The sequence below is a fragment of the Sphaerodactylus townsendi genome, linkage group LG04 (genome assembly GCF_021028975.2).
Source record: "Sphaerodactylus townsendi isolate TG3544 linkage group LG04, MPM_Stown_v2.3, whole genome shotgun sequence".
Classification (NCBI taxonomy): domain Eukaryota; kingdom Metazoa; phylum Chordata; class Lepidosauria; order Squamata; family Sphaerodactylidae; genus Sphaerodactylus; species Sphaerodactylus townsendi.
In genome coordinates, this window is record NC_059428.1 from 16,812,300 (window position 1) to 16,839,589 (window position 27,290).

The 27,290-nt window shown below is 73.5% G+C and overlaps 2 protein-coding genes across 2 annotated transcripts in view; one reads left to right on the forward strand and one right to left on the reverse strand.

Moving 5' to 3' along the window:
* The window catches only part of LOC125431981 (NADPH oxidase 4-like), a 34,675-nt gene extending 32,343 nt beyond the window's left edge, over window positions 1-2,332 (reverse strand). Inside the window, exon 1 of the mRNA XM_048495247.1 lies at window positions 2,205-2,332. Coding sequence (XP_048351204.1) covers window positions 2,205-2,261 — 57 coding nt within the window. The 5' untranslated portion in view covers window positions 2,262-2,332. The remainder of the gene's footprint in view (window positions 1-2,204) is intronic.
* A 12,898-nt stretch (window positions 2,333-15,230) lies between these two features.
* Window positions 15,231-26,521, forward strand: LOC125431041 (basic proline-rich protein-like; the record flags this gene model as incomplete). The annotated part of the gene is made up of 2 exons (XM_048493544.1): window positions 15,231-15,370; window positions 25,462-26,521. Coding segments are annotated over 2 exons (1,200 nt in total), but the record flags the coding sequence as incomplete, so codon positions are not given.
* Window positions 26,522-27,290: the final 769 nt, after the last annotated feature.

Genomic DNA, 27,290 nt, shown 5'->3' on the forward strand with positions numbered 1-27,290 from the left:
CCCCACACACACATCTAGGCTGGCCTGGGCTGCTGGGCTCGATTATTAGCATTAAATCTAAGTCCTAGTTTTGGGGAAGCAGTGTAGGTAACCCTGTTAAGCGCTGTTAAACCCCACTGATTTTCATGCAAAGAACTAAAGCGCAATCCTTTACCTGGGAGCAAGCTCGGCAATAAGGCTTGCTTCTGAGTAAACCTTCCTAGGGTCGTGATACACCCGTTGGAAGAGTTGCATGGTTGCTTCAAAGCAAAACCACTGACTACAAAGCAAAGCCACCAAGCTTACTCCCGAGTAACGCGCGCCTTGGAGCTAACCATTTTTTTCTAAACTGAAACCTCAGTATTCAGGTTAAATTGCCGTGTTGGCACTTTGCAATAAATAAGTGGGTTTTAGGTTGCAATTTGGGCACTCGGCCTCGAAAAGGTTCGCCATCTCTGCTATAGCACAATCTTGTCAGATCTTGGAAGCTACACGGGGCCATTGTTGGAAGGGAGACGGCCAAGAAAGACTCTGTAGAGGAAGGTCACAGCAAACTACCTCTGCTTCTCATTTCCCTTAAAAGCCCCTCGCTGGGGTCACCATAAGTCATTTGACAGGGCTTTCGTGCCTTTCTGTGGGCCGAGCTGGTCACAGAAAAGTGGATTTCAAAGCTGCAGGTTTGAAGGAAGAAACTGTCGATCAGCTAAGCAGCTACTCTCATGTTACTTGCCATCTATCTCACTACAAGGGTCCCTTTCCCCCTTTTGCTGTGGCCAGAGTACCTATTTTTATCAGCCGACACATATTCGAGACCCCACTCGGCACCACTGATCCATAATAGCTGCCAGGTTCTCGGATTGCAGGATCGCGTGTAGCGAAGTTGTGGAACCGCCCTGCCTGCGAGGTCAGCCTCAAAGAAAGGTGAGGCGGACCTCATCCAACACGCAGCGGCCAATCTGCTCACTGTCAAAAGGACTAGGAAATTTTGGCTGGCTTACACAAGTCGGCCCAAACACGTGCGCGGTGTGTTGCTTCCCAAACGCACAGGGCTTCAGTGAGCCTGGAAGAAAATTTCCCCACAAAGAAGTCAGGCTTTTGAATCCCACTGGGGGGTTATCGGGGAAAACAGGAAAGCGACTGGGAGCTGTAGAAACATACTAGGGAAGAGCCAAAGCTGGGAAGTTCCGGGTTCAAATCTGCACTCTATCAGAAACTCACCAACAGAAATCATAAGCAGAGCACGCTCTCCTATCTGCGATGCCGGGATAATAATATTGACCTGCTCTACAGGGTTGTTGTGTGAATATAATGCAGGAACACCACAGGTAAAAATGAAGTTCTACTGGCCTACTGCATTATTACTGCACCTTTGCCATTGGCATTCAGGACAGCATATGTAGAAGAGTTGGTTTTTATACCCGGCTTTTCAACGCCTTTAAGGAGCCTCAAAGCAGCTTACCATCAACTTCCCTTCCCTTCCCCATAGTAAATACCTTGTGAGGCAGGTGAGGCTGAGAGAGTTCTGAGAGAACTGTGACTGACTCAAGGTCACCCAGCAGGCTGCATGTGAAGGAGCGGGGAAACAAACTCAGCTCTCCAGATTAGAGTTCACCACTCCTAATCATCACACCCATAGGTTTCCCCCCCCCCTCTTCCATTTTACCCTCACACCAGCCCTGTGAGGTAGGAAGCTGAGAGACACTGACTGGCCCCAAATCCCCTTGGGAGCTGCATGGCAGAGGGGGGATCTGAGCTTCGGTCTCCCCAGACCTAGCCGGACAGCCCTAACCCCTACACCACACTTCCCCAGTCAGGGAAAGCTCACGATGGAAGGGAGCGTGGTGGACTCTCGAAAGCTGAGACCTCCCAACATCTGGTCGGTCTCCCAAATGTTACTGGACTCGAATCTAACCAGAAGAAGTTTCCTGAGTCCTTAATGTGCCTCCAGACTTTTTTTCTTTTGCGGGGGGGGGGGGGGCGAGCGGGTTATTCCATGCCCCCATCCACCGGCTCTCTGGTTTTGGATCTGCCAAAGCACCCAGACCGGTCTCGAAGCAGAGCGCAGGGTTTCTTCTGCAGACGCTCAGGAGCACTCTCGCCATCCAAGCCGGTCGCTGCAAGCCGGCACCCCGAGGGCGCAGAGAGTAGCAGCGCAGCCGGCGCTCGATCCGGATCGACGCCGTTTAGACGAGCCCCCCTCCCTCACGGTCCCCCGCCCGCCTTACCAGGAGGCAGTGCTTGGTGCCCTCGTTGGCCAGCCAGCTGGTGCGGGACACGGCCATGGTGCCCGGCGCGGCTTTGGGGGCTCTGGGGGAGCCGCTGTGCCTTTTGAGCCGCCCCCTCCTCGCCTTCTTCCGGCCACCCCTCCCTTCGCCCGGCTCCCCTCCTCCTCCTCCTCCTCCTCCTCTTCCTCCTCCTGCTGCTGCCCCGGGGGCTCAAGTCTGGCCGCTTCGCCCTCCTCCCCTTCCCTTTGTCTGGGCCGGCCTGCGGGTGTCTCCTTTGCGCCCAAGAAGTTTTCCTGGTTTCCTCTTTGTTTCTGCTCCCTATGCTGTCTAATGGCTGGCCTGATCTGAGGCTGGCTCCCTCATCCCTTATGTCTCGCCTCAGTGACATTGCTTTCAGATGAAGAAAGTTTTTTTTAAAAAAAAAAAATAATGACGGGGAAGGGGCAGGAAGTTCAACTGGGAAAGCCTAATGCCTCTCTGTGCTAGGGATGAGGGATGAGGAAAGCAAAGGAAAGTAAACGACGGGAAGGCAGAAGTTCAACTGGGAAAGCCACTTCTTTGTGCTAGGATGAGGATGAAGAAAGTTGAAAAGGAAAGAAAAGGATGGAAAGGCAGAAGTTCAACTGGCAAAGCTCACTCCTTCCTGCTAGGATGAGGATGGAGAAAGTTTAAAAGAAAAGGAAATGATGGAAAGGCAGAGGTTCAACCGGGGAAGCCCACTCCTTTGTGCTAGGATGAGGATGAAGAAAGTTAAAAAAGGAAAGGAAACGGTGGAAAGGCAGAAGTTCAATTGGGAAAGGTCACTCCTTCCTGCTAGGATGAGGGGGAAAATTTAAAAGAAAAGGCAATAATGGAAAGGCAGAGGTTCAACCGGGAAAGCCCGTGCCTTCGTGCTAGGATGAGGATGAAGAAAGTTAAAAAAGGAAAGAAAGGGTGGAAAGGCGGAAGTTCAACTGGCAAAGCTCACTCCTTCCTGCTAGGATGAGGATGGAGAAAATTTAAACGAAAAGGAAATGATGGAAAGGCAGAAGTTCAACTGGGAAAGCCCACTCCTTTGTGCTAGGATGAGGATGAAGAAAGTTGAAAAGGAAAGAAAAGGATGGAAAGGCAGACGTTCAACTGGGAAAGCTCACTCCTTCCTGTTAGGATGACGTTGGAGAAAGTTTAAAAGAAAAGGAAATGATGGAAAGGCAGAGGTTCAACCGGGAAAGCTCACTCCATTCTTGGATGAGGTTTCACCTGCTGGTTGTCTGCCTGAATTTATGGAGTGGAAATTTTTTCCCCCTGTCTTTGCTTCAAGGTAGTATGCCTCTTTCTCCTCCTCCAGAGCTTGATTTACACCTTAGCGGAAGAAACTCGAGGGCCTCAGATTGCGAGAGGCCAGTAAAGACAAAACCATCACTTAATGGTTACCTTTTGATCATGCTGTGGGGGCTTCTTAAACTTGACCTACTTGTGGGTCTCACCCTGCCTCCCTCTGCTTCAACATCTCTTTACAACAACTGCAAGGAACAAGGTAGCTGTGGAGGGATTTGCTGGCCGAAGGTGACCCGGCCAACTTCAGCATTATGTGGCGATCTGAACTCCGTTCTCCCAGACTGTCGACTTGATGCTGTAACCACTAAACAACACTGCTATACAGTGCGCTGCTGTGCCCAGCGATTGCCATCACGCCTACTGATTTAAAATAAACACAAAAACAGGGCCTCGTTGACAATAATCCCACTCTTGCACCTAGAAGCACAAATTGCTGAACATGTAGAGTCCATTGTAGTAATCTAATGAGCAGCAGTGGCGTAGGAGGTTAAGAGCTCATGTATCTAATCTGGAGGAACCAGGTCTGATTCCCAGCTCTGCCGCCTGAGCTGTGGAGGCTTATCTGGGGAATTCAGATTAGCCTGTGCACTCCCACACACGCCAGCTGGGTGACCTTGGGCTAGTCACAGCTTCTCGGAGCTCTCTCAGCCCCACCCACCTCCCAGGGTGTTTGTTGTGAGGGGGGAAGGGCAAGGAGATTGTCAGCCCCTTTGAGTCTCCTGCAGGAGAGAAAGGGGGGGGGATATACATCCAAACTCCTCCTCTTCCTCCTCCTCCTCCTCCTCTTCTCCTTCTTCTAATCTAGAAGCACCACAGTGGCCAGATATTTGTAAGAAGCTTGTAAGAGGTGCTCCTGACCACAAGTGCCGCCTGCTTATCCAGCATCCCCCCCCCCCCACGCCCGGTCTTGCTTTGTTTTTAATCTCTGCCATGGACCGCCTTTGGGACCCTGTACCGGATGGTGGGGCAAGGTATTGTTGGAGACAAGGGTTTGGGGCTAGATGACCTTTTTAGTTTGAGTTAAGTTAAACCCTGGTGGGCTCAGGGTGGCTCCCAGCATCAAAACCTATACTATAAATATCACTATAAATAAGATATAGTAAAAGCATACATTAAAAGCAAGTCAATATCAATAAATTGGCATCTAAAATATTCCAAGGATGGGTAATTAAGATTTCCCTAAGACAATAATTCCCCCCCCCCCCAAAAAAAGAGGGGGAACAGATGGTATCATAAAGTAACTTAGCTGGAAGATTCTGCACTGTTTTTATGTGTGCCTTATTGACAGCTAGAACGGGGTGGATGCTCAAAGCCTGATTGCCCAAGAGGAGTCTAAAAGACTTTATTTGAGACTCACCAGGTTTTCTGGCTCATATCTCCCTGAAAGGGTTAGCATTGAGAGTGATTATCAAAACTAACTCCATTACCCTGGTAAATATGTGCACAACAGCCCTGAAAGGTAGATCAGCATTATTATTTCTGTTGTTTTCACTGATGGGCTTGTGGAGCCTAGAAGTTCATCACAGACTGAAAACTTGAAGAGAAGAAGAAGAAGAGTTTAGATTAATATCCCCCCTTTCTCTCCTGTAAGGAGACTCAAGGTGGCTCCCAAACTCCTTTCCCTTCCCCTCCCCACAACAGACACCCTGTGAAGCAGGTGGGGCTGAGAGAGGTCCAGAGAACTGTGTCTAGCCCAAGGTCACCCAGCAGGAATGTAGGAGCGAGGAAACACATCTGGTTCACCAGATAAGCCTCTGCAACTCAGGTGGAGGAGTGGGGAATCAAACCCGGTTCTCCAGATTAGAATTCACCTGCTCTCATCCACTACACCACACTGTTTCTCTCGCTAAGAGGGAGGGGAAAGGAAGATCAGCTAGTTAGACCCCATTGCTATCCTCAAAGATAGACCTGGTGGAATAGTTCTGTCTGCAAAATGGTACAGCAGTGGCGTAGTGGCTAAGAGCAGTGGCTAAGAGCAAGTGCACTCTGATCTGGAGGAACCGGGTTTGATTCCCAGCTCTGCCGCCTGAGCTGTGGAGGCTTATCTGGGGAATTCAGATTAGCCTGCGCACTCCCACACACGCCAGCTGGGTGACCTTGGGCTAGTCACAGCTTCTCGGAGCTCTCTCAGCCCCACCCACCTCCCAGGGTGTTTGTTGTGAGGGGGGAAGGGCAAGGAGATTGTCAGCCCCTTTGAGTCTCCTGCAGGAGAGAAAGGGGGATATAAATCCAAACTCTTCTTCTTCTTCTTCTTCTTCTTCTTCTACTAAGTCCAGCAGGGCTTGGCTGGGATGGGCCAAGCTAGTTTGATCTTGGAAGACCACTGATCTGCTTGAATCACTTCCATACTACATAGATTGAAAATCTGAGATCTTCCACCAGATCCATCATGGCTGGGCCATCTGTCGTAGTACAATTTCCTCTGCTAGGCAGCACCCCTTTGGGGCCTTGGGTAAGGAAAGGTCATGCAGTTTCTGGGGACTGAATTGCAGGGGCGTACGTAGGCAAACTGGCGCCCAGGGACAAAACCTGAGTTTGGAGCCCCCCGCTCCCCGCCCAGCGTATGGGCGGCCACCTTCCCCCACCATGACCAAACAATGATTTTTTGTACCAGCTCACAAAACACTTCCCACTCCCAGCAAAACATACATGGCTCTCTCCCCACCAACTCTTTTCCTAATTTCCTAATCACAACAACCCTATGAGGTAGGTTGTTAGCCTGAGAAACAACTCCAAGCCAGTGTAAGTCTGTATTAAGCGTGTAAATCTCTCACAAATCACCCCCAGCAAAACATTTACCAAACAAATGTCAGCATCATCTCTGAATTGGCGATTTGCTGCGTTCAAGCCAGGCTTTGTGGCTTTCAGAAGAAAGTTGCTGCTTTTGAAAGCAGGGAGAAAAGGGAAACTCAAGATTGTTAGGCATGTTGGGTTGTGATAGGCCAGGGCTACTCTATGGACTCAGGTGTGAGACAATATAGCTAAGTCTCAATTTGGGTCCATCTGTGGATACTTAAATCCACAGGCTGGGGCCATGTGGAGAAAACAGATTTTTCACTCAAAATTGCAGAAAAATCTGAACAGGTAAAAAGGAGGGGGAGAGGAGATCTAAATCCCCCCAGAGAAGTGTTGTCTGTGCTAGGAGCAGCAGTGGCATAGGAGGCTAAGAGCTCGTGTATCTAATCTGGAGGAACCGGGTTTGATTCCCAGCTCTGCCGCCTGAGCTGTGGAGGCTTATCTGGGGAATTCAGATTAGCCTGTGCACTCCCACACATGCCAGCTGGGTGACCTTGGGTTAGTCACAGCTCTTCTGAGCTCTCTCAGCCCCACCCACCTCACAGGGTGTTTGTTGTGAGGGGGGAAGGGCAAGGAGATTGTCAGCCCCTTTGAGTCTCCTGCAGGAGAGAAAGGGGGGATATAAATCCAAACTCTTCTTCTTCTTCCGCCAGCGATTTCTCCAGGATTTACTCACACGTGCATGGAACTGCAGCCAGAATCCTGAAGCTGGTAATATATAACTTAATGTTTGCCAGCTGCAATTGTGAGAGGCGCACAAGGCACCGACTGTGTATTATTTACTCCCATCCAGCTTTTCAGTCTCGCGTTCTCCTGCCTTAAAAAGTGATGCTGTAAATCCTTGCAAATTAAAACACAAACCAGGAACCCAGCACGCATCAATAAAATCAGCACACCCAGTCAGAGGATGCTAGAAGACAAAGATCAGCATGGTTTAAAGCCCCGATGGGGGTGTGTGTGCGAAATGCTCTCCCAGAGATAAGAGCAAGGCATATTTTGCACATGCCGGTTTCTTTAGAAGAGAGGAACTTCACAGCCGAAAAGTGAAATCCTCCTTTCTGACAGTTTCTTTGTCTCACAGGCTCCCATTAAAGCAATCCTACTCCCAAATTTTGGCCTTTGAAAAGATCACTTTTAAGCACTCAAAGTAATGAGATCAGAGCAAGTCCGTGGGCTGGAAGCTGGGTGGATAATTGAACGGTTTGATGGTAATCGGGGAGCAAATGAGTGTCGAAGAGAATTGAGTCCTTGTTGGGGAAACTTCTTTGCTGGAGCTTTACTGGCACTAAACACTGTAGTCATCCGGTTCAAGTTATTTTCCACAAACTGAGGCCCCTTCACACACGCAGAATAATGCGTTTTCAAACCACTTTCACAACTGTTTGCAAGTGGATTTTGGTATTCCGCACAGCTTCAAAGAGCATTGAAAGCAGTTTGAAAGTGCATTATTCTGCATGTGCGGAAGGAGCCTGAGTGTCCAGGTTTGAGGCTCATTTGGAGGACAGCAAACTGCCCTCTTAGCCTTGGTTGTGCCTAAGAATTCAGTGTGAGCAGCAGTGGCGTAGGAGGTTAAGAGCTCGTGTATCTAATCTGGAGGAACTGGGTTTGATTCCCCGCTCTGCCGCCTGAGCTGTGGAGGCTTATCTGGGGAATTCAGATTAGCCTGCGCACTCCCACACACGCCAGCTGGGTGACCTTGAGCTAGTCACAGCTTCTCGGAGCTCTCTCAGCCCCACCTACCTCACAGGGTGTTTGTTGTGAGGGGGGAAGGGCAAGGAGATTGTAAGCCCCTTTGAGTCTCCTGCAGGAGAGAAAGGGGGGGGGGGGTATAAATCCAAACTCTTCTTTGTGGTGGGTTGAAAAGGAAAGTACCTACATTTTCCCTCTGTTTATTGTGTGGCCGATTGGCCATTTCTTCAGAAACAGGGTTTTGGATATTAGGGACTTGACATCTGTATCTAAAAGTGTTTGCCAAAAGAAAAGCCACTGAGAGTCTGAATTAAGAAAATGCCTGCAGCTGTGCAGGATCAGACCAATGGTACTTTTAATCCTCTTTGAATTCCCAGCTTTCCGTCCGTCCGTCCGTCCGTCCGTCCGTCCGTCCGTCCTTCCTTCCTTCCTTCCTTCCTTCCTTCCTTCCTTCCTTCCTTCCTTCCTTCCTTCCTTCCTTCCTTCCTTCCTTCCTTCCTTCTTTCTTTCTTTCTTTCTTTCTTTCTTTTAAACAGTGTCTAGCCCTTTTTGTTGTAAAGATATAAGGGGATATGTGCATGCCATTTTGTCCCAAGACGTGGGGGAGAGGAAGAAGCAGAGGAGTAGGAATCAGTTAAATTGTGACCGAGTTTATTCTTTTCTGCTCTTTCCCATCACCTTTTCTCCCTGGCCTCTTTGGTTCTTCCTTGTTTATTTCTCCCTTTTGTAATGTTCAAAGTTACAAAATAAAAAACACGAAAGAAACATTAAGTTTATACTGGGGGTTGGCTTCTCTGCCATGGAGAATTCAAACCAAGGAGCAAAAAATCAATGCCCAGTTTTGTTCTGCATTTATTTATTTATTTCAAATGTATATCCTGCCCTAATATTCCCACAGGTCTCAGCGTGGGTCGCAACAACTTAATAACAATTAAAGAAAACATTTTAGCCATTAATTGCAGACTGCCTTGCAGCCGTCTACCTGTGTTGAAGATTGTATGCCTCTGAGCATGGTCCGAATGCATTTTAGTCACCCGCAAATAATCACTTATTACTTTTGCTTTATTTTTGATTTCTATCCCTCTTTACCCCAGCCACAGGCCACGCTCTGGGCCGCTTACAACAACATAAAAAGAACACAACCGACGTAAATACAAATACAATCGGACAGAGGTGGGATCCAGCAGGTTCTCACAGGTTCCCGAGAGTAGGTTACTGATTATTTGTGGGTGTCGAGAGGGGGTTACTAATTGGTGATTTTGCCACGTGATTTTTGCCTTAGTTACGCCCCTCCTCTCAGCAGTAGCGCGCAGAACTTGAAGTAGTCTAGCAGGAGGTGCACGGGCGTGCGTGGCAGCCTGCGCCTGCGTGCATTCGTTTCCCGCCCAAGGACTGGCACAGTGGCTGCGTCCTTGCCACAGCCCCGCCCAGCAATGCCCCGCCCCCGTCATGCCCAGCCATGCCCCCGTCATGCCCCGCCCAGCCCCATTGACGCTACGCCACAGTTTGAATCCCACCACCATGGGAACCTGTTACTAAAATTTTTGGATCCCACCACTGCAATAGGATCAACAAGCTTTTTAAATGCACATCCGACTAAAATAGCGGTGCCATTTCACTTGCCAATGGGGAACCAGCCTCAAAGATCTACTTATGATAAAGGAAAAGGGAGAGGAAGGAGGTTGATCTGGAATTCAACAGGTAACCATTGCAGCTGTCACAGCCCATGCCTTCCCTCTCTTCTCTCCCCACCCCCCGCCCCACTCCTTAGCTCTGGGTTGTTGCAAGGGTTGGATATGACATAATTTGGTTTGATCGCGCTGGGCCCCCATCGTGAGCTCGCCACTCCAGATCGAGAGCCGGGTGGGTAGGTGGGATCCAAAAATTTTGGTAACAGGTTCTCATGGTGGTGGGATTCAAACAGTGGCGTAGCACCAATGGGACTGGGCAGGGCATGACGGGGGCATGGTTGGGCATTCCATGGGTGGGGCATTAATAATTTCTCTGTTACTGTAAAAAACTCTTACTGTAAAAAAAATTTCCAGCTGGTATCTTTCTGTCCATAATTTAAACTCATTATAGCAAGTCCTATCGTCTACTGCCAACAGAAACAACTACTTCTCCTCTAATTGACTGCCTGTCAAATACTTAATACTTTCAAATACTTAATTTTGTTTGTAGAAATCAAAAGAAAGATACTTTCCTTAAACAAGGAACTTGACCATATTTCTAAAACATGTTTTAAAAACAGCCCAACAGGGAGAATGATCCCGTTTTCTACCTTTGCTCACCAGCCACATAGGAAACAACAGGACTTTATGATTTTTGGACCTAATGGAATTTCTAACGGAAAAGCAGACCCAATTAATAACCTCCTCTCGGCACACACAAATAATTAGTAACTCCACTCTTCAAACTGGTGAGAACTCCAAGCTGGATTCTCTATCTCTTGACTCCTATGTATTTTTATATTCCCTCCCACATGTGTACCTCCTCCTCTACACCCATAATCCCAAGCTAGCTTAAAATGACTCACCAGAACATTAGGAAGCATAGAACTCATGCGGTTCTCAACTCCAGGGTCACCGCGACCCCTTTGGGCCTGAATCCAACTGGTATCTTCGTTCACAGGGATCGCCAGCATTGGGAAGGTTGAGAACCACTGGCATAGAATGAAGGAAATGGTCTTCCTGTCTTGTTTTGATTACTGTATCTTGTGTTCAAAGATATACAACCTCTGAACATGGAAGTTCAATTTGGCTAGCAGGGAAAAGACCAAAAAAGCTCAGGCAGTGCAGTTTGCTTCCTGCTAACCGGCTCAGTAGACATCCATTCATGCCAAAGTCGCAGAAGAGAACTTGGTGTCTGTGTACTAGAGGGATATTGTATCACACTTTGGAGCTGTTTTGTGATCAATTTGCCAGGAAATTTAAACGTCTCTGAGCAAGTAACTCCAGATGGCCCCAGCAAGCAAACTGAAGTGCGCAACAAAAAACCCCCAGGGACCCCCTAAATCTCTGCAGCTGAAAATGAAAACTGATGCAAGGAAGTCTGAAGCAAATTTCCTGGATGATGCAAAAGAGAGTTATCACAGCGACTGAGTCGGTAAGTTACCGTGATGCCTTGCGATGCACATTCAATCCAAGGGTCTGGTGAATAAAGGTGGTGGAACGTTTGCAGTACAGTTGCTTTCAGGGAAGAATAAATTAGTTTGGTTCGGGGGCATGTAAGGTCAAATGCAGTGGTGGGATCCAAAAATTTTAGTAACAGGTTCCCATGGTGGTGGGATTCAAACTGTGGTGCAGCGCCAATGGGGCTGGGTGGGGCATGACGAGGGTGTGGCCAGATATTCCAGGGGCGGGACATTCCTGGGCGGGCTGTGGCAAGGACGCAGCCGCTGCGCTGGTCCCTAGGCGGGAAACGAATGCACGCAGATGCAGGGTGCCACGCACGCCGGTGCACCTCCTGCTAGACTGCTTCAAGTTCTGCCCCCCCCCCCCCCACCCCCCCCCCCCCCCACCCCCCCCCCCCCCCCCCCCCCCCCCCCCCCACCCCCCCCCCCCCCCACCCCCCCCCCCCCCCACCCCCCCCCCCCCCCACCCCCCCCCCCCCCCACCCCCCCCCCCCCCCACCCCCCCCCCCCCCCACCCCCCCCCCCCCCCACCCCCCCCCCCCCCCACCCCCCCCCCCCCCCACCCCCCCCCCCCCCCACCCCCCCCCCCCCCCACCCCCCCCCCCCCCCACCCCCCCCCCCCCCCACCCCCCCCCCCCCCCACCCCCCCCCCCCCCCACCCCCCCCCCCCCCCACCCCCCCCCCCCCCCACCCCCCCCCCCCCCCACCCCCCCCCCCCCCCACCCCCCCCCCCCCCCACCCCCCCCCCCCCCCACCCCCCCCCCCCCCCACCCCCCCCCCCCCCCACCCCCCCCCCCCCCCACCCCCCCCCCCCCCCACCCCCCCCCCCCCCCACCCCCCCCCCCCCCCACCCCCCCCCCCCCCCACCCCCCCCCCCCCCCACCCCCCCCCCCCCCCACCCCCCCCCCCCCCCACCCCCCCCCCCCCCCACCCCCCCCCCCCCCCACCCCCCCCCCCCCCCACCCCCCCCCCCCCCCACCCCCCCCCCCCCCCACCCCCCCCCCCCCCCACCCCCCCCCCCCCCCACCCCCCCCCCCCCCCACCCCCCCCCCCCCCCACCCCCCCCCCCCCCCACCCCCCCCCCCCCCCACCCCCCCCCCCCCCCACCCCCCCCCCCCCCCACCCCCCCCCCCCCCCACCCCCCCCCCCCCCCACCCCCCCCCCCCCCCACCCCCCCCCCCCCCCACCCCCCCCCCCCCCCACCCCCCCCCCCCCCCACCCCCCCCCCCCCCCACCCCCCCCCCCCCCCACCCCCCCCCCCCCCCACCCCCCCCCCCCCCCACCCCCCCCCCCCCCCACCCCCCCCCCCCCCCACCCCCCCCCCCCCCCACCCCCCCCCCCCCCCACCCCCCCCCCCCCCCACCCCCCCCCCCCCCCACCCCCCCCCCCCCCCACCCCCCCCCCCCCCCACCCCCCCCCCCCCCCACCCCCCCCCCCCCCCACCCCCCCCCCCCCCCACCCCCCCCCCCCCCCACCCCCCCCCCCCCCCACCCCCCCCCCCCCCCACCCCCCCCCCCCCCCACCCCCCCCCCCCCCCACCCCCCCCCCCCCCCACCCCCCCCCCCCCCCACCCCCCCCCCCCCCCACCCCCCCCCCCCCCCACCCCCCCCCCCCCCCACCCCCCCCCCCCCCCACCCCCCCCCCCCCCCACCCCCCCCCCCCCCCACCCCCCCCCCCCCCCACCCCCCCCCCCCCCCACCCCCCCCCCCCCCCACCCCCCCCCCCCCCCACCCCCCCCCCCCCCCACCCCCCCCCCCCCCCACCCCCCCCCCCCCCCACCCCCCCCCCCCCCCACCCCCCCCCCCCCCCACCCCCCCCCCCCCCCACCCCCCCCCCCCCCCACCCCCCCCCCCCCCCACCCCCCCCCCCCCCCACCCCCCCCCCCCCCCACCCCCCCCCCCCCCCACCCCCCCCCCCCCCCACCCCCCCCCCCCCCCACCCCCCCCCCCCCCCACCCCCCCCCCCCCCCACCCCCCCCCCCCCCCACCCCCCCCCCCCCCCACCCCCCCCCCCCCCCACCCCCCCCCCCCCCCACCCCCCCCCCCCCCCACCCCCCCCCCCCCCCACCCCCCCCCCCCCCCACCCCCCCCCCCCCCCACCCCCCCCCCCCCCCACCCCCCCCCCCCCCCACCCCCCCCCCCCCCCACCCCCCCCCCCCCCCACCCCCCCCCCCCCCCACCCCCCCCCCCCCCCACCCCCCCCCCCCCCCACCCCCCCCCCCCCCCACCCCCCCCCCCCCCCACCCCCCCCCCCCCCCACCCCCCCCCCCCCCCACCCCCCCCCCCCCCCACCCCCCCCCCCCCCCACCCCCCCCCCCCCCCACCCCCCCCCCCCCCCACCCCCCCCCCCCCCCACCCCCCCCCCCCCCCACCCCCCCCCCCCCCCACCCCCCCCCCCCCCCACCCCCCCCCCCCCCCACCCCCCCCCCCCCCCACCCCCCCCCCCCCCCACCCCCCCCCCCCCCCACCCCCCCCCCCCCCCACCCCCCCCCCCCCCCACCCCCCCCCCCCCCCACCCCCCCCCCCCCCCACCCCCCCCCCCCCCCACCCCCCCCCCCCCCCACCCCCCCCCCCCCCCACCCCCCCCCCCCCCCACCCCCCCCCCCCCCCACCCCCCCCCCCCCCCACCCCCCCCCCCCCCCACCCCCCCCCCCCCCCACCCCCCCCCCCCCCCACCCCCCCCCCCCCCCACCCCCCCCCCCCCCCACCCCCCCCCCCCCCCACCCCCCCCCCCCCCCACCCCCCCCCCCCCCCACCCCCCCCCCCCCCCACCCCCCCCCCCCCCCACCCCCCCCCCCCCCCACCCCCCCCCCCCCCCACCCCCCCCCCCCCCCACCCCCCCCCCCCCCCACCCCCCCCCCCCCCCACCCCCCCCCCCCCCCACCCCCCCCCCCCCCCACCCCCCCCCCCCCCCACCCCCCCCCCCCCCCACCCCCCCCCCCCCCCACCCCCCCCCCCCCCCACCCCCCCCCCCCCCCACCCCCCCCCCCCCCCACCCCCCCCCCCCCCCACCCCCCCCCCCCCCCACCCCCCCCCCCCCCCACCCCCCCCCCCCCCCACCCCCCCCCCCCCCCACCCCCCCCCCCCCCCACCCCCCCCCCCCCCCACCCCCCCCCCCCCCCACCCCCCCCCCCCCCCACCCCCCCCCCCCCCCACCCCCCCCCCCCCCCACCCCCCCCCCCCCCCACCCCCCCCCCCCCCCACCCCCCCCCCCCCCCACCCCCCCCCCCCCCCACCCCCCCCCCCCCCCACCCCCCCCCCCCCCCACCCCCCCCCCCCCCCACCCCCCCCCCCCCCCACCCCCCCCCCCCCCCACCCCCCCCCCCCCCCACCCCCCCCCCCCCCCACCCCCCCCCCCCCCCACCCCCCCCCCCCCCCACCCCCCCCCCCCCCCACCCCCCCCCCCCCCCACCCCCCCCCCCCCCCACCCCCCCCCCCCCCCACCCCCCCCCCCCCCCACCCCCCCCCCCCCCCACCCCCCCCCCCCCCCACCCCCCCCCCCCCCCACCCCCCCCCCCCCCCACCCCCCCCCCCCCCCACCCCCCCCCCCCCCCACCCCCCCCCCCCCCCACCCCCCCCCCCCCCCACCCCCCCCCCCCCCCACCCCCCCCCCCCCCCACCCCCCCCCCCCCCCACCCCCCCCCCCCCCCACCCCCCCCCCCCCCCACCCCCCCCCCCCCCCACCCCCCCCCCCCCCCACCCCCCCCCCCCCCCACCCCCCCCCCCCCCCACCCCCCCCCCCCCCCACCCCCCCCCCCCCCCACCCCCCCCCCCCCCCACCCCCCCCCCCCCCCACCCCCCCCCCCCCCCACCCCCCCCCCCCCCCACCCCCCCCCCCCCCCACCCCCCCCCCCCCCCACCCCCCCCCCCCCCCACCCCCCCCCCCCCCCACCCCCCCCCCCCCCCACCCCCCCCCCCCCCCACCCCCCCCCCCCCCCACCCCCCCCCCCCCCCACCCCCCCCCCCCCCCACCCCCCCCCCCCCCCACCCCCCCCCCCCCCCACCCCCCCCCCCCCCCACCCCCCCCCCCCCCCACCCCCCCCCCCCCCCACCCCCCCCCCCCCCCACCCCCCCCCCCCCCCACCCCCCCCCCCCCCCACCCCCCCCCCCCCCCACCCCCCCCCCCCCCCACCCCCCCCCCCCCCCACCCCCCCCCCCCCCCACCCCCCCCCCCCCCCACCCCCCCCCCCCCCCACCCCCCCCCCCCCCCACCCCCCCCCCCCCCCACCCCCCCCCCCCCCCACCCCCCCCCCCCCCCACCCCCCCCCCCCCCCACCCCCCCCCCCCCCCACCCCCCCCCCCCCCCACCCCCCCCCCCCCCCACCCCCCCCCCCCCCCACCCCCCCCCCCCCCCACCCCCCCCCCCCCCCACCCCCCCCCCCCCCCACCCCCCCCCCCCCCCACCCCCCCCCCCCCCCACCCCCCCCCCCCCCCACCCCCCCCCCCCCCCACCCCCCCCCCCCCCCACCCCCCCCCCCCCCCACCCCCCCCCCCCCCCACCCCCCCCCCCCCCCACCCCCCCCCCCCCCCACCCCCCCCCCCCCCCACCCCCCCCCCCCCCCACCCCCCCCCCCCCCCACCCCCCCCCCCCCCCACCCCCCCCCCCCCCCACCCCCCCCCCCCCCCACCCCCCCCCCCCCCCACCCCCCCCCCCCCCCACCCCCCCCCCCCCCCACCCCCCCCCCCCCCCACCCCCCCCCCCCCCCACCCCCCCCCCCCCCCACCCCCCCCCCCCCCCACCCCCCCCCCCCCCCACCCCCCCCCCCCCCCACCCCCCCCCCCCCCCACCCCCCCCCCCCCCCACCCCCCCCCCCCCCCACCCCCCCCCCCCCCCACCCCCCCCCCCCCCCACCCCCCCCCCCCCCCACCCCCCCCCCCCCCCACCCCCCCCCCCCCCCACCCCCCCCCCCCCCCACCCCCCCCCCCCCCCACCCCCCCCCCCCCCCACCCCCCCCCCCCCCCACCCCCCCCCCCCCCCACCCCCCCCCCCCCCCACCCCCCCCCCCCCCCACCCCCCCCCCCCCCCACCCCCCCCCCCCCCCACCCCCCCCCCCCCCCACCCCCCCCCCCCCCCACCCCCCCCCCCCCCCACCCCCCCCCCCCCCCACCCCCCCCCCCCCCCACCCCCCCCCCCCCCCACCCCCCCCCCCCCCCACCCCCCCCCCCCCCCACCCCCCCCCCCCCCCACCCCCCCCCCCCCCCACCCCCCCCCCCCCCCACCCCCCCCCCCCCCCACCCCCCCCCCCCCCCACCCCCCCCCCCCCCCACCCCCCCCCCCCCCCACCCCCCCCCCCCCCCACCCCCCCCCCCCCCCACCCCCCCCCCCCCCCACCCCCCCCCCCCCCCACCCCCCCCCCCCCCCACCCCCCCCCCCCCCCACCCCCCCCCCCCCCCACCCCCCCCCCCCCCCACCCCCCCCCCCCCCCACCCCCCCCCCCCCCCACCCCCCCCCCCCCCCACCCCCCCCCCCCCCCACCCCCCCCCCCCCCCACCCCCCCCCCCCCCCACCCCCCCCCCCCCCCACCCCCCCCCCCCCCCACCCCCCCCCCCCCCCACCCCCCCCCCCCCCCACCCCCCCCCCCCCCCACCCCCCCCCCCCCCCACCCCCCCCCCCCCCCACCCCCCCCCCCCCCCACCCCCCCCCCCCCCCACCCCCCCCCCCCCCCACCCCCCCCCCCCCCCACCCCCCCCCCCCCCCACCCCCCCCCCCCCCCACCCCCCCCCCCCCCCACCCCCCCCCCCCCCCACCCCCCCCCCCCCCCACCCCCCCCCCCCCCCACCCCCCCCCCCCCCCACCCCCCCCCCCCCCCACCCCCCCCCCCCCCCACCCCCCCCCCCCCCCACCCCCCCCCCCCCCCACCCCCCCCCCCCCCCACCCCCCCCCCCCCCCACCCCCCCCCCCCCCCACCCCCCCCCCCCCCCACCCCCCCCCCCCCCCACCCCCCCCCCCCCCCACCCCCCCCCCCCCCCACCCCCCCCCCCCCCCACCCCCCCCCCCCCCCACCCCCCCCCCCCCCCACCCCCCCCCCCCCCCACCCCCCCCCCCCCCCACCCCCCCCCCCCCCCACCCCCCCCCCCCCCCACCCCCCCCCCCCCCCACCCCCCCCCCCCCCCACCCCCCCCCCCCCCCACCCCCCCCCCCCCCCACCCCCCCCCCCCCCCACCCCCCCCCCCCCCCACCCCCCCCCCCCCCCACCCCCCCCCCCCCCCACCCCCCCCCCCCCCCACCCCCCCCCCCCCCCACCCCCCCCCCCCCCCACCCCCCCCCCCCCCCACCCCCCCCCCCCCCCACCCCCCCCCCCCCCCACCCCCCCCCCCCCCCACCCCCCCCCCCCCCCACCCCCCCCCCCCCCCACCCCCCCCCCCCCCCACCCCCCCCCCCCCCCACCCCCCCCCCCCCCCACCCCCCCCCCCCCCCACCCCCCCCCCCCCCCACCCCCCCCCCCCCCCACCCCCCCCCCCCCCCACCCCCCCCCCCCCCCACCCCCCCCCCCCCCCACCCCCCCCCCCCCCCACCCCCCCCCCCCCCCACCCCCCCCCCCCCCCACCCCCCCCCCCCCCCACCCCCCCCCCCCCCCACCCCCCCCCCCCCCCACCCCCCCCCCCCCCCACCCCCCCCCCCCCCCACCCCCCCCCCCCCCCACCCCCCCCCCCCCCCACCCCCCCCCCCCCCCACCCCCCCCCCCCCCCACCCCCCCCCCCCCCCACCCCCCCCCCCCCCCACCCCCCCCCCCCCCCACCCCCCCCCCCCCCCACCCCCCCCCCCCCCCACCCCCCCCCCCCCCCACCCCCCCCCCCCCCCACCCCCCCCCCCCCCCACCCCCCCCCCCCCCCACCCCCCCCCCCCCCCACCCCCCCCCCCCCCCACCCCCCCCCCCCCCCACCCCCCCCCCCCCCCACCCCCCCCCCCCCCCACCCCCCCCCCCCCCCACCCCCCCCCCCCCCCACCCCCCCCCCCCCCCACCCCCCCCCCCCCCCACCCCCCCCCCCCCCCACCCCCCCCCCCCCCCACCCCCCCCCCCCCCCACCCCCCCCCCCCCCCACCCCCCCCCCCCCCCACCCCCCCCCCCCCCCACCCCCCCCCCCCCCCACCCCCCCCCCCCCCCACCCCCCCCCCCCCCCACCCCCCCCCCCCCCCACCCCCCCCCCCCCCCACCCCCCCCCCCCCCCACCCCCCCCCCCCCCCACCCCCCCCCCCCCCCACCCCCCCCCCCCCCCACCCCCCCCCCCCCCCACCCCCCCCCCCCCCCACCCCCCCCCCCCCCCACCCCCCCCCCCCCCCACCCCCCCCCCCCCCCACCCCCCCCCCCCCCCACCCCCCCCCCCCCCCACCCCCCCCCCCCCCCACCCCCCCCCCCCCCCACCCCCCCCCCCCCCCACCCCCCCCCCCCCCCACCCCCCCCCCCCCCCACCCCCCCCCCCCCCCACCCCCCCCCCCCCCCACCCCCCCCCCCCCCCACCCCCCCCCCCCCCCACCCCCCCCCCCCCCCACCCCCCCCCCCCCCCACCCCCCCCCCCCCCCACCCCCCCCCCCCCCCACCCCCCCCCCCCCCCACCCCCCCCCCCCCCCACCCCCCCCCCCCCCCACCCCCCCCCCCCCCCACCCCCCCCCCCCCCCACCCCCCCCCCCCCCCACCCCCCCCCCCCCCCACCCCCCCCCCCCCCCACCCCCCCCCCCCCCCACCCCCCCCCCCCCCCACCCCCCCCCCCCCCCACCCCCCCCCCCCCCCACCCCCCCCCCCCCCCACCCCCCCCCCCCCCCACCCCCCCCCCCCCCCACCCCCCCCCCCCCCCACCCCCCCCCCCCCCCACCCCCCCCCCCCCCCACCCCCCCCCCCCCCCACCCCCCCCCCCCCCCACCCCCCCCCCCCCCCACCCCCCCCCCCCCCCACCCCCCCCCCCCCCCACCCCCCCCCCCCCCCACCCCCCCCCCCCCCCACCCCCCCCCCCCCCCACCCCCCCCCCCCCCCACCCCCCCCCCCCCCCACCCCCCCCCCCCCCCACCCCCCCCCCCCCCCACCCCCCCCCCCCCCCACCCCCCCCCCCCCCCACCCCCCCCCCCCCCCACCCCCCCCCCCCCCCACCCCCCCCCCCCCCCACCCCCCCCCCCCCCCACCCCCCCCCCCCCCCACCCCCCCCCCCCCCCACCCCCCCCCCCCCCCACCCCCCCCCCCCCCCACCCCCCCCCCCCCCCACCCCCCCCCCCCCCCACCCCCCCCCCCCCCCACCCCCCCCCCCCCCCACCCCCCCCCCCCCCCACCCCCCCCCCCCCCCACCCCCCCCCCCCCCCACCCCCCCCCCCCCCCACCCCCCCCCCCCCCCACCCCCCCCCCCCCCCACCCCCCCCCCCCCCCACCCCCCCCCCCCCCCACCCCCCCCCCCCCCCACCCCCCCCCCCCCCCACCCCCCCCCCCCCCCACCCCCCCCCCCCCCCACCCCCCCCCCCCCCCACCCCCCCCCCCCCCCACCCCCCCCCCCCCCCACCCCCCCCCCCCCCCACCCCCCCCCCCCCCCACCCCCCCCCCCCCCCACCCCCCCCCCCCCCCACCCCCCCCCCCCCCCACCCCCCCCCCCCCCCACCCCCCCCCCCCCCCACCCCCCCCCCCCCCCACCCCCCCCCCCCCCCACCCCCCCCCCCCCCCACCCCCCCCCCCCCCCACCCCCCCCCCCCCCCACCCCCCCCCCCCCCCACCCCCCCCCCCCCCCACCCCCCCCCCCCCCCACCCCCCCCCCCCCCCACCCCCCCCCCCCCCCACCCCCCCCCCCCCCCACCCCCCCCCCCCCCCACCCCCCCCCCCCCCCACCCCCCCCCCCCCCCACCCCCCCCCCCCCCCACCCCCCCCCCCCCCCACCCCCCCCCCCCCCCACCCCCCCCCCCCCCCACCCCCCCCCCCCCCCACCCCCCCCCCCCCCCACCCCCCCCCCCCCCCACCCCCCCCCCCCCCCACCCCCCCCCCCCCCCACCCCCCCCCCCCCCCACCCCCCCCCCCCCCCACCCCCCCCCCCCCCCACCCCCCCCCCCCCCCACCCCCCCCCCCCCCCACCCCCCCCCCCCCCCACCCCCCCCCCCCCCCACCCCCCCCCCCCCCCACCCCCCCCCCCCCCCACCCCCCCCCCCCCCCACCCCCCCCCCCCCCCACCCCCCCCCCCCCCCACCCCCCCCCCCCCCCACCCCCCCCCCCCCCCACCCCCCCCCCCCCCCACCCCCCCCCCCCCCCACCCCCCCCCCCCCCCACCCCCCCCCCCCCCCACCCCCCCCCCCCCCCACCCCCCCCCCCCCCCACCCCCCCCCCCCCCCACCCCCCCCCCCCCCCACCCCCCCCCCCCCCCACCCCCCCCCCCCCCCACCCCCCCCCCCCCCCACCCCCCCCCCCCCCCACCCCCCCCCCCCCCCACCCCCCCCCCCCCCCACCCCCCCCCCCCCCCACCCCCCCCCCCCCCCACCCCCCCCCCCCCCCACCCCCCCCCCCCCCCACCCCCCCCCCCCCCCACCCCCCCCCCCCCCCACCCCCCCCCCCCCCCACCCCCCCCCCCCCCCACCCCCCCCCCCCCCCACCCCCCCCCCCCCCCACCCCCCCCCCCCCCCACCCCCCCCCCCCCCCACCCCCCCCCCCCCCCACCCCCCCCCCCCCCCACCCCCCCCCCCCCCCACCCCCCCCCCCCCCCACCCCCCCCCCCCCCCACCCCCCCCCCCCCCCACCCCCCCCCCCCCCCACCCCCCCCCCCCCCCACCCCCCCCCCCCCCCACCCCCCCCCCCCCCCACCCCCCCCCCCCCCCACCCCCCCCCCCCCCCACCCCCCCCCCCCCCCACCCCCCCCCCCCCCCACCCCCCCCCCCCCCCACCCCCCCCCCCCCCCACCCCCCCCCCCCCCCACCCCCCCCCCCCCCCACCCCCCCCCCCCCCCACCCCCCCCCCCCCCCACCCCCCCCCCCCCCCACCCCCCCCCCCCCCCACCCCCCCCCCCCCCCACCCCCCCCCCCCCCCACCCCCCCCCCCCCCCACCCCCCCCCCCCCCCACCCCCCCCCCCCCCCACCCCCCCCCCCCCCCACCCCCCCCCCCCCCCACCCCCCCCCCCCCCCACCCCCCCCCCCCCCCACCCCCCCCCCCCCCCACCCCCCCCCCCCCCCACCCCCCCCCCCCCCCACCCCCCCCCCCCCCCACCCCCCCCCCCCCCCACCCCCCCCCCCCCCCACCCCCCCCCCCCCCCACCCCCCCCCCCCCCCACCCCCCCCCCCCCCCACCCCCCCCCCCCCCCACCCCCCCCCCCCCCCACCCCCCCCCCCCCCCACCCCCCCCCCCCCCCACCCCCCCCCCCCCCCACCCCCCCCCCCCCCCACCCCCCCCCCCCCCCACCCCCCCCCCCCCCCACCCCCCCCCCCCCCCACCCCCCCCCCCCCCCACCCCCCCCCCCCCCCACCCCCCCCCCCCCCCACCCCCCCCCCCCCCCACCCCCCCCCCCCCCCACCCCCCCCCCCCCCCACCCCCCCCCCCCCCCACCCCCCCCCCCCCCCACCCCCCCCCCCCCCCACCCCCCCCCCCCCCCACCCCCCCCCCCCCCCACCCCCCCCCCCCCCCACCCCCCCCCCCCCCCACCCCCCCCCCCCCCCACCCCCCCCCCCCCCCACCCCCCCCCCCCCCCACCCCCCCCCCCCCCCACCCCCCCCCCCCCCCACCCCCCCCCCCCCCCACCCCCCCCCCCCCCCACCCCCCCCCCCCCCCACCCCCCCCCCCCCCCACCCCCCCCCCCCCCCACCCCCCCCCCCCCCCACCCCCCCCCCCCCCCACCCCCCCCCCCCCCCACCCCCCCCCCCCCCCACCCCCCCCCCCCCCCACCCCCCCCCCCCCCCACCCCCCCCCCCCCCCACCCCCCCCCCCCCCCACCCCCCCCCCCCCCCACCCCCCCCCCCCCCCACCCCCCCCCCCCCCCACCCCCCCCCCCCCCCACCCCCCCCCCCCCCCACCCCCCCCCCCCCCCACCCCCCCCCCCCCCCACCCCCCCCCCCCCCCACCCCCCCCCCCCCCCACCCCCCCCCCCCCCCACCCCCCCCCCCCCCCACCCCCCCCCCCCCCCACCCCCCCCCCCCCCCACCCCCCCCCCCCCCCACCCCCCCCCCCCCCCACCCCCCCCCCCCCCCACCCCCCCCCCCCCCCACCCCCCCCCCCCCCCACCCCCCCCCCCCCCCACCCCCCCCCCCCCCCACCCCCCCCCCCCCCCACCCCCCCCCCCCCCCACCCCCCCCCCCCCCCACCCCCCCCCCCCCCCACCCCCCCCCCCCCCCACCCCCCCCCCCCCCCACCCCCCCCCCCCCCCACCCCCCCCCCCCCCCACCCCCCCCCCCCCCCACCCCCCCCCCCCCCCACCCCCCCCCCCCCCCACCCCCCCCCCCCCCCACCCCCCCCCCCCCCCACCCCCCCCCCCCCCCACCCCCCCCCCCCCCCACCCCCCCCCCCCCCCACCCCCCCCCCCCCCCACCCCCCCCCCCCCCCACCCCCCCCCCCCCCCACCCCCCCCCCCCCCCACCCCCCCCCCCCCCCACCCCCCCCCCCCCCCACCCCCCCCCCCCCCCACCCCCCCCCCCCCCCACCCCCCCCCCCCCCCACCCCCCCCCCCCCCCACCCCCCCCCCCCCCCACCCCCCCCCCCCCCCACCCCCCCCCCCCCCCACCCCCCCCCCCCCCCACCCCCCCCCCCCCCCACCCCCCCCCCCCCCCACCCCCCCCCCCCCCCACCCCCCCCCCCCCCCACCCCCCCCCCCCCCCACCCCCCCCCCCCCCCACCCCCCCCCCCCCCCACCCCCCCCCCCCCCCACCCCCCCCCCCCCCCACCCCCCCCCCCCCCCACCCCCCCCCCCCCCCACCCCCCCCCCCCCCCACCCCCCCCCCCCCCCACCCCCCCCCCCCCCCACCCCCCCCCCCCCCCACCCCCCCCCCCCCCCACCCCCCCCCCCCCCCACCCCCCCCCCCCCCCACCCCCCCCCCCCCCCACCCCCCCCCCCCCCCACCCCCCCCCCCCCCCACCCCCCCCCCCCCCCACCCCCCCCCCCCCCCACCCCCCCCCCCCCCCACCCCCCCCCCCCCCCACCCCCCCCCCCCCCCACCCCCCCCCCCCCCCACCCCCCCCCCCCCCCACCCCCCCCCCCCCCCACCCCCCCCCCCCCCCACCCCCCCCCCCCCCCACCCCCCCCCCCCCCCACCCCCCCCCCCCCCCACCCCCCCCCCCCCCCACCCCCCCCCCCCCCCACCCCCCCCCCCCCCCACCCCCCCCCCCCCCCACCCCCCCCCCCCCCCACCCCCCCCCCCCCCCACCCCCCCCCCCCCCCACCCCCCCCCCCCCCCACCCCCCCCCCCCCCCACCCCCCCCCCCCCCCACCCCCCCCCCCCCCCACCCCCCCCCCCCCCCACCCCCCCCCCCCCCCACCCCCCCCCCCCCCCACCCCCCCCCCCCCCCACCCCCCCCCCCCCCCACCCCCCCCCCCCCCCACCCCCCCCCCCCCCCACCCCCCCCCCCCCCCACCCCCCCCCCCCCCCACCCCCCCCCCCCCCCACCCCCCCCCCCCCCCACCCCCCCCCCCCCCCACCCCCCCCCCCCCCCACCCCCCCCCCCCCCCACCCCCCCCCCCCCCCACCCCCCCCCCCCCCCACCCCCCCCCCCCCCCACCCCCCCCCCCCCCCACCCCCCCCCCCCCCCACCCCCCCCCCCCCCCACCCCCCCCCCCCCCCACCCCCCCCCCCCCCCACCCCCCCCCCCCCCCACCCCCCCCCCCCCCCACCCCCCCCCCCCCCCACCCCCCCCCCCCCCCACCCCCCCCCCCCCCCACCCCCCCCCCCCCCCACCCCCCCCCCCCCCCACCCCCCCCCCCCCCCACCCCCCCCCCCCCCCACCCCCCCCCCCCCCCACCCCCCCCCCCCCCCACCCCCCCCCCCCCCCACCCCCCCCCCCCCCCACCCCCCCCCCCCCCCACCCCCCCCCCCCCCCACCCCCCCCCCCCCCCACCCCCCCCCCCCCCCACCCCCCCCCCCCCCCACCCCCCCCCCCCCCCACCCCCCCCCCCCCCCACCCCCCCCCCCCCCCACCCCCCCCCCCCCCCACCCCCCCCCCCCCCCACCCCCCCCCCCCCCCACCCCCCCCCCCCCCCACCCCCCCCCCCCCCCACCCCCCCCCCCCCCCACCCCCCCCCCCCCCCACCCCCCCCCCCCCCCACCCCCCCCCCCCCCCACCCCCCCCCCCCCCCACCCCCCCCCCCCCCCACCCCCCCCCCCCCCCACCCCCCCCCCCCCCCACCCCCCCCCCCCCCCACCCCCCCCCCCCCCCACCCCCCCCCCCCCCCACCCCCCCCCCCCCCCACCCCCCCCCCCCCCCACCCCCCCCCCCCCCCACCCCCCCCCCCCCCCACCCCCCCCCCCCCCCACCCCCCCCCCCCCCCACCCCCCCCCCCCCCCACCCCCCCCCCCCCCCACCCCCCCCCCCCCCCACCCCCCCCCCCCCCCACCCCCCCCCCCCCCCACCCCCCCCCCCCCCCACCCCCCCCCCCCCCCACCCCCCCCCCCCCCCACCCCCCCCCCCCCCCACCCCCCCCCCCCCCCACCCCCCCCCCCCCCCACCCCCCCCCCCCCCCACCCCCCCCCCCCCCCACCCCCCCCCCCCCCCACCCCCCCCCCCCCCCACCCCCCCCCCCCCCCACCCCCCCCCCCCCCCACCCCCCCCCCCCCCCACCCCCCCCCCCCCCCACCCCCCCCCCCCCCCACCCCCCCCCCCCCCCACCCCCCCCCCCCCCCACCCCCCCCCCCCCCCACCCCCCCCCCCCCCCACCCCCCCCCCCCCCCACCCCCCCCCCCCCCCACCCCCCCCCCCCCCCACCCCCCCCCCCCCCCACCCCCCCCCCCCCCCACCCCCCCCCCCCCCCACCCCCCCCCCCCCCCACCCCCCCCCCCCCCCACCCCCCCCCCCCCCCACCCCCCCCCCCCCCCACCCCCCCCCCCCCCCACCCCCCCCCCCCCCCACCCCCCCCCCCCCCCACCCCCCCCCCCCCCCACCCCCCCCCCCCCCCACCCCCCCCCCCCCCCACCCCCCCCCCCCCCCACCCCCCCCCCCCCCCACCCCCCCCCCCCCCCACCCCCCCCCCCCCCCACCCCCCCCCCCCCCCACCCCCCCCCCCCCCCACCCCCCCCCCCCCCCACCCCCCCCCCCCCCCACCCCCCCCCCCCCCCACCCCCCCCCCCCCCCACCCCCCCCCCCCCCCACCCCCCCCCCCCCCCACCCCCCCCCCCCCCCACCCCCCCCCCCCCCCACCCCCCCCCCCCCCCACCCCCCCCCCCCCCCACCCCCCCCCCCCCCCACCCCCCCCCCCCCCCACCCCCCCCCCCCCCCACCCCCCCCCCCCCCCACCCCCCCCCCCCCCCACCCCCCCCCCCCCCCACCCCCCCCCCCCCCCACCCCCCCCCCCCCCCACCCCCCCCCCCCCCCACCCCCCCCCCCCCCCACCCCCCCCCCCCCCCACCCCCCCCCCCCCCCACCCCCCCCCCCCCCCACCCCCCCCCCCCCCCACCCCCCCCCCCCCCCACCCCCCCCCCCCCCCACCCCCCCCCCCCCCCACCCCCCCCCCCCCCCACCCCCCCCCCCCCCCACCCCCCCCCCCCCCCACCCCCCCCCCCCCCCACCCCCCCCCCCCCCCACCCCCCCCCCCCCCCACCCCCCCCCCCCCCCACCCCCCCCCCCCCCCACCCCCCCCCCCCCCCACCCCCCCCCCCCCCCACCCCCCCCCCCCCCCACCCCCCCCCCCCCCCACCCCCCCCCCCCCCCACCCCCCCCCCCCCCCACCCCCCCCCCCCCCCACCCCCCCCCCCCCCCACCCCCCCCCCCCCCCACCCCCCCCCCCCCCCACCCCCCCCCCCCCCCACCCCCCCCCCCCCCCACCCCCCCCCCCCCCCACCCCCCCCCCCCCCCACCCCCCCCCCCCCCCACCCCCCCCCCCCCCCACCCCCCCCCCCCCCCACCCCCCCCCCCCCCCACCCCCCCCCCCCCCCACCCCCCCCCCCCCCCACCCCCCCCCCCCCCCACCCCCCCCCCCCCCCACCCCCCCCCCCCCCCACCCCCCCCCCCCCCCACCCCCCCCCCCCCCCACCCCCCCCCCCCCCCACCCCCCCCCCCCCCCACCCCCCCCCCCCCCCACCCCCCCCCCCCCCCACCCCCCCCCCCCCCCACCCCCCCCCCCCCCCACCCCCCCCCCCCCCCACCCCCCCCCCCCCCCACCCCCCCCCCCCCCCACCCCCCCCCCCCCCCACCCCCCCCCCCCCCCACCCCCCCCCCCCCCCACCCCCCCCCCCCCCCACCCCCCCCCCCCCCCACCCCCCACCAATCTATCTATCTATCTATCTATCTATCTATCTATCTATCTATCTATCTATCTATCTATCTATCTATCTAATCTATGGGTTTTGTATACTGCCCTACCCTCGAAAGGGCTCTGGGCGGTGAACAACACAATTTCCTCATACAGCATATGCAAACAAAACCCCATTAAAATTAAAATTAAATTTAAAACACAGCGGTAAATTTAATAAAAATGGCGTCAGCAATAAACCCCAATTAAAACCCTCCCCCAAAGGGGGGAAGCAGAGCGAAAAAGTGGATCCCCTAGATGGCAAAGGGAACTCCGAGCTGGAGGAATAGAAGGGGCACTTCAATCAGCGGCTGGTTTCTCCAAAAGCCCGGTGGAACAACTCAGTCTTACAGGCCCTGCGGAATTCACCAAGATCCCACAGGGCCCGGACAGCTGGAGGGAGAGTGTTCCACCAGGCAGGGGCCAAGGCTGAGAAGGCCCTGGCCCAAGTAGAGGCCAGCCGCATGAGGGACCAGGAACCACCATGCCGAGTAGGGACATATGGGGTAATGCGGTCCCGAAGGTACGAGGTATGAGTTTGATTTATGAGTTATGATAGGTTGTGAATGGATGTCCAGAAAGGTAGAAATGATTTTCAGCTTGGGGTGTTGTGGGATTTCCGGCCTGTAGGGCCATGTTCCGGTAGCATTTTCTCCTGATGTTTTGCCTGCCTCTGTGGCTGGCATCCTCGGAGGATTTTCAGCTTGTTTTGCACTTCCCTTTTGAATGTCTGATTTGTACCCATTTCTTGGGTTGAGGCTGGCTGGTTT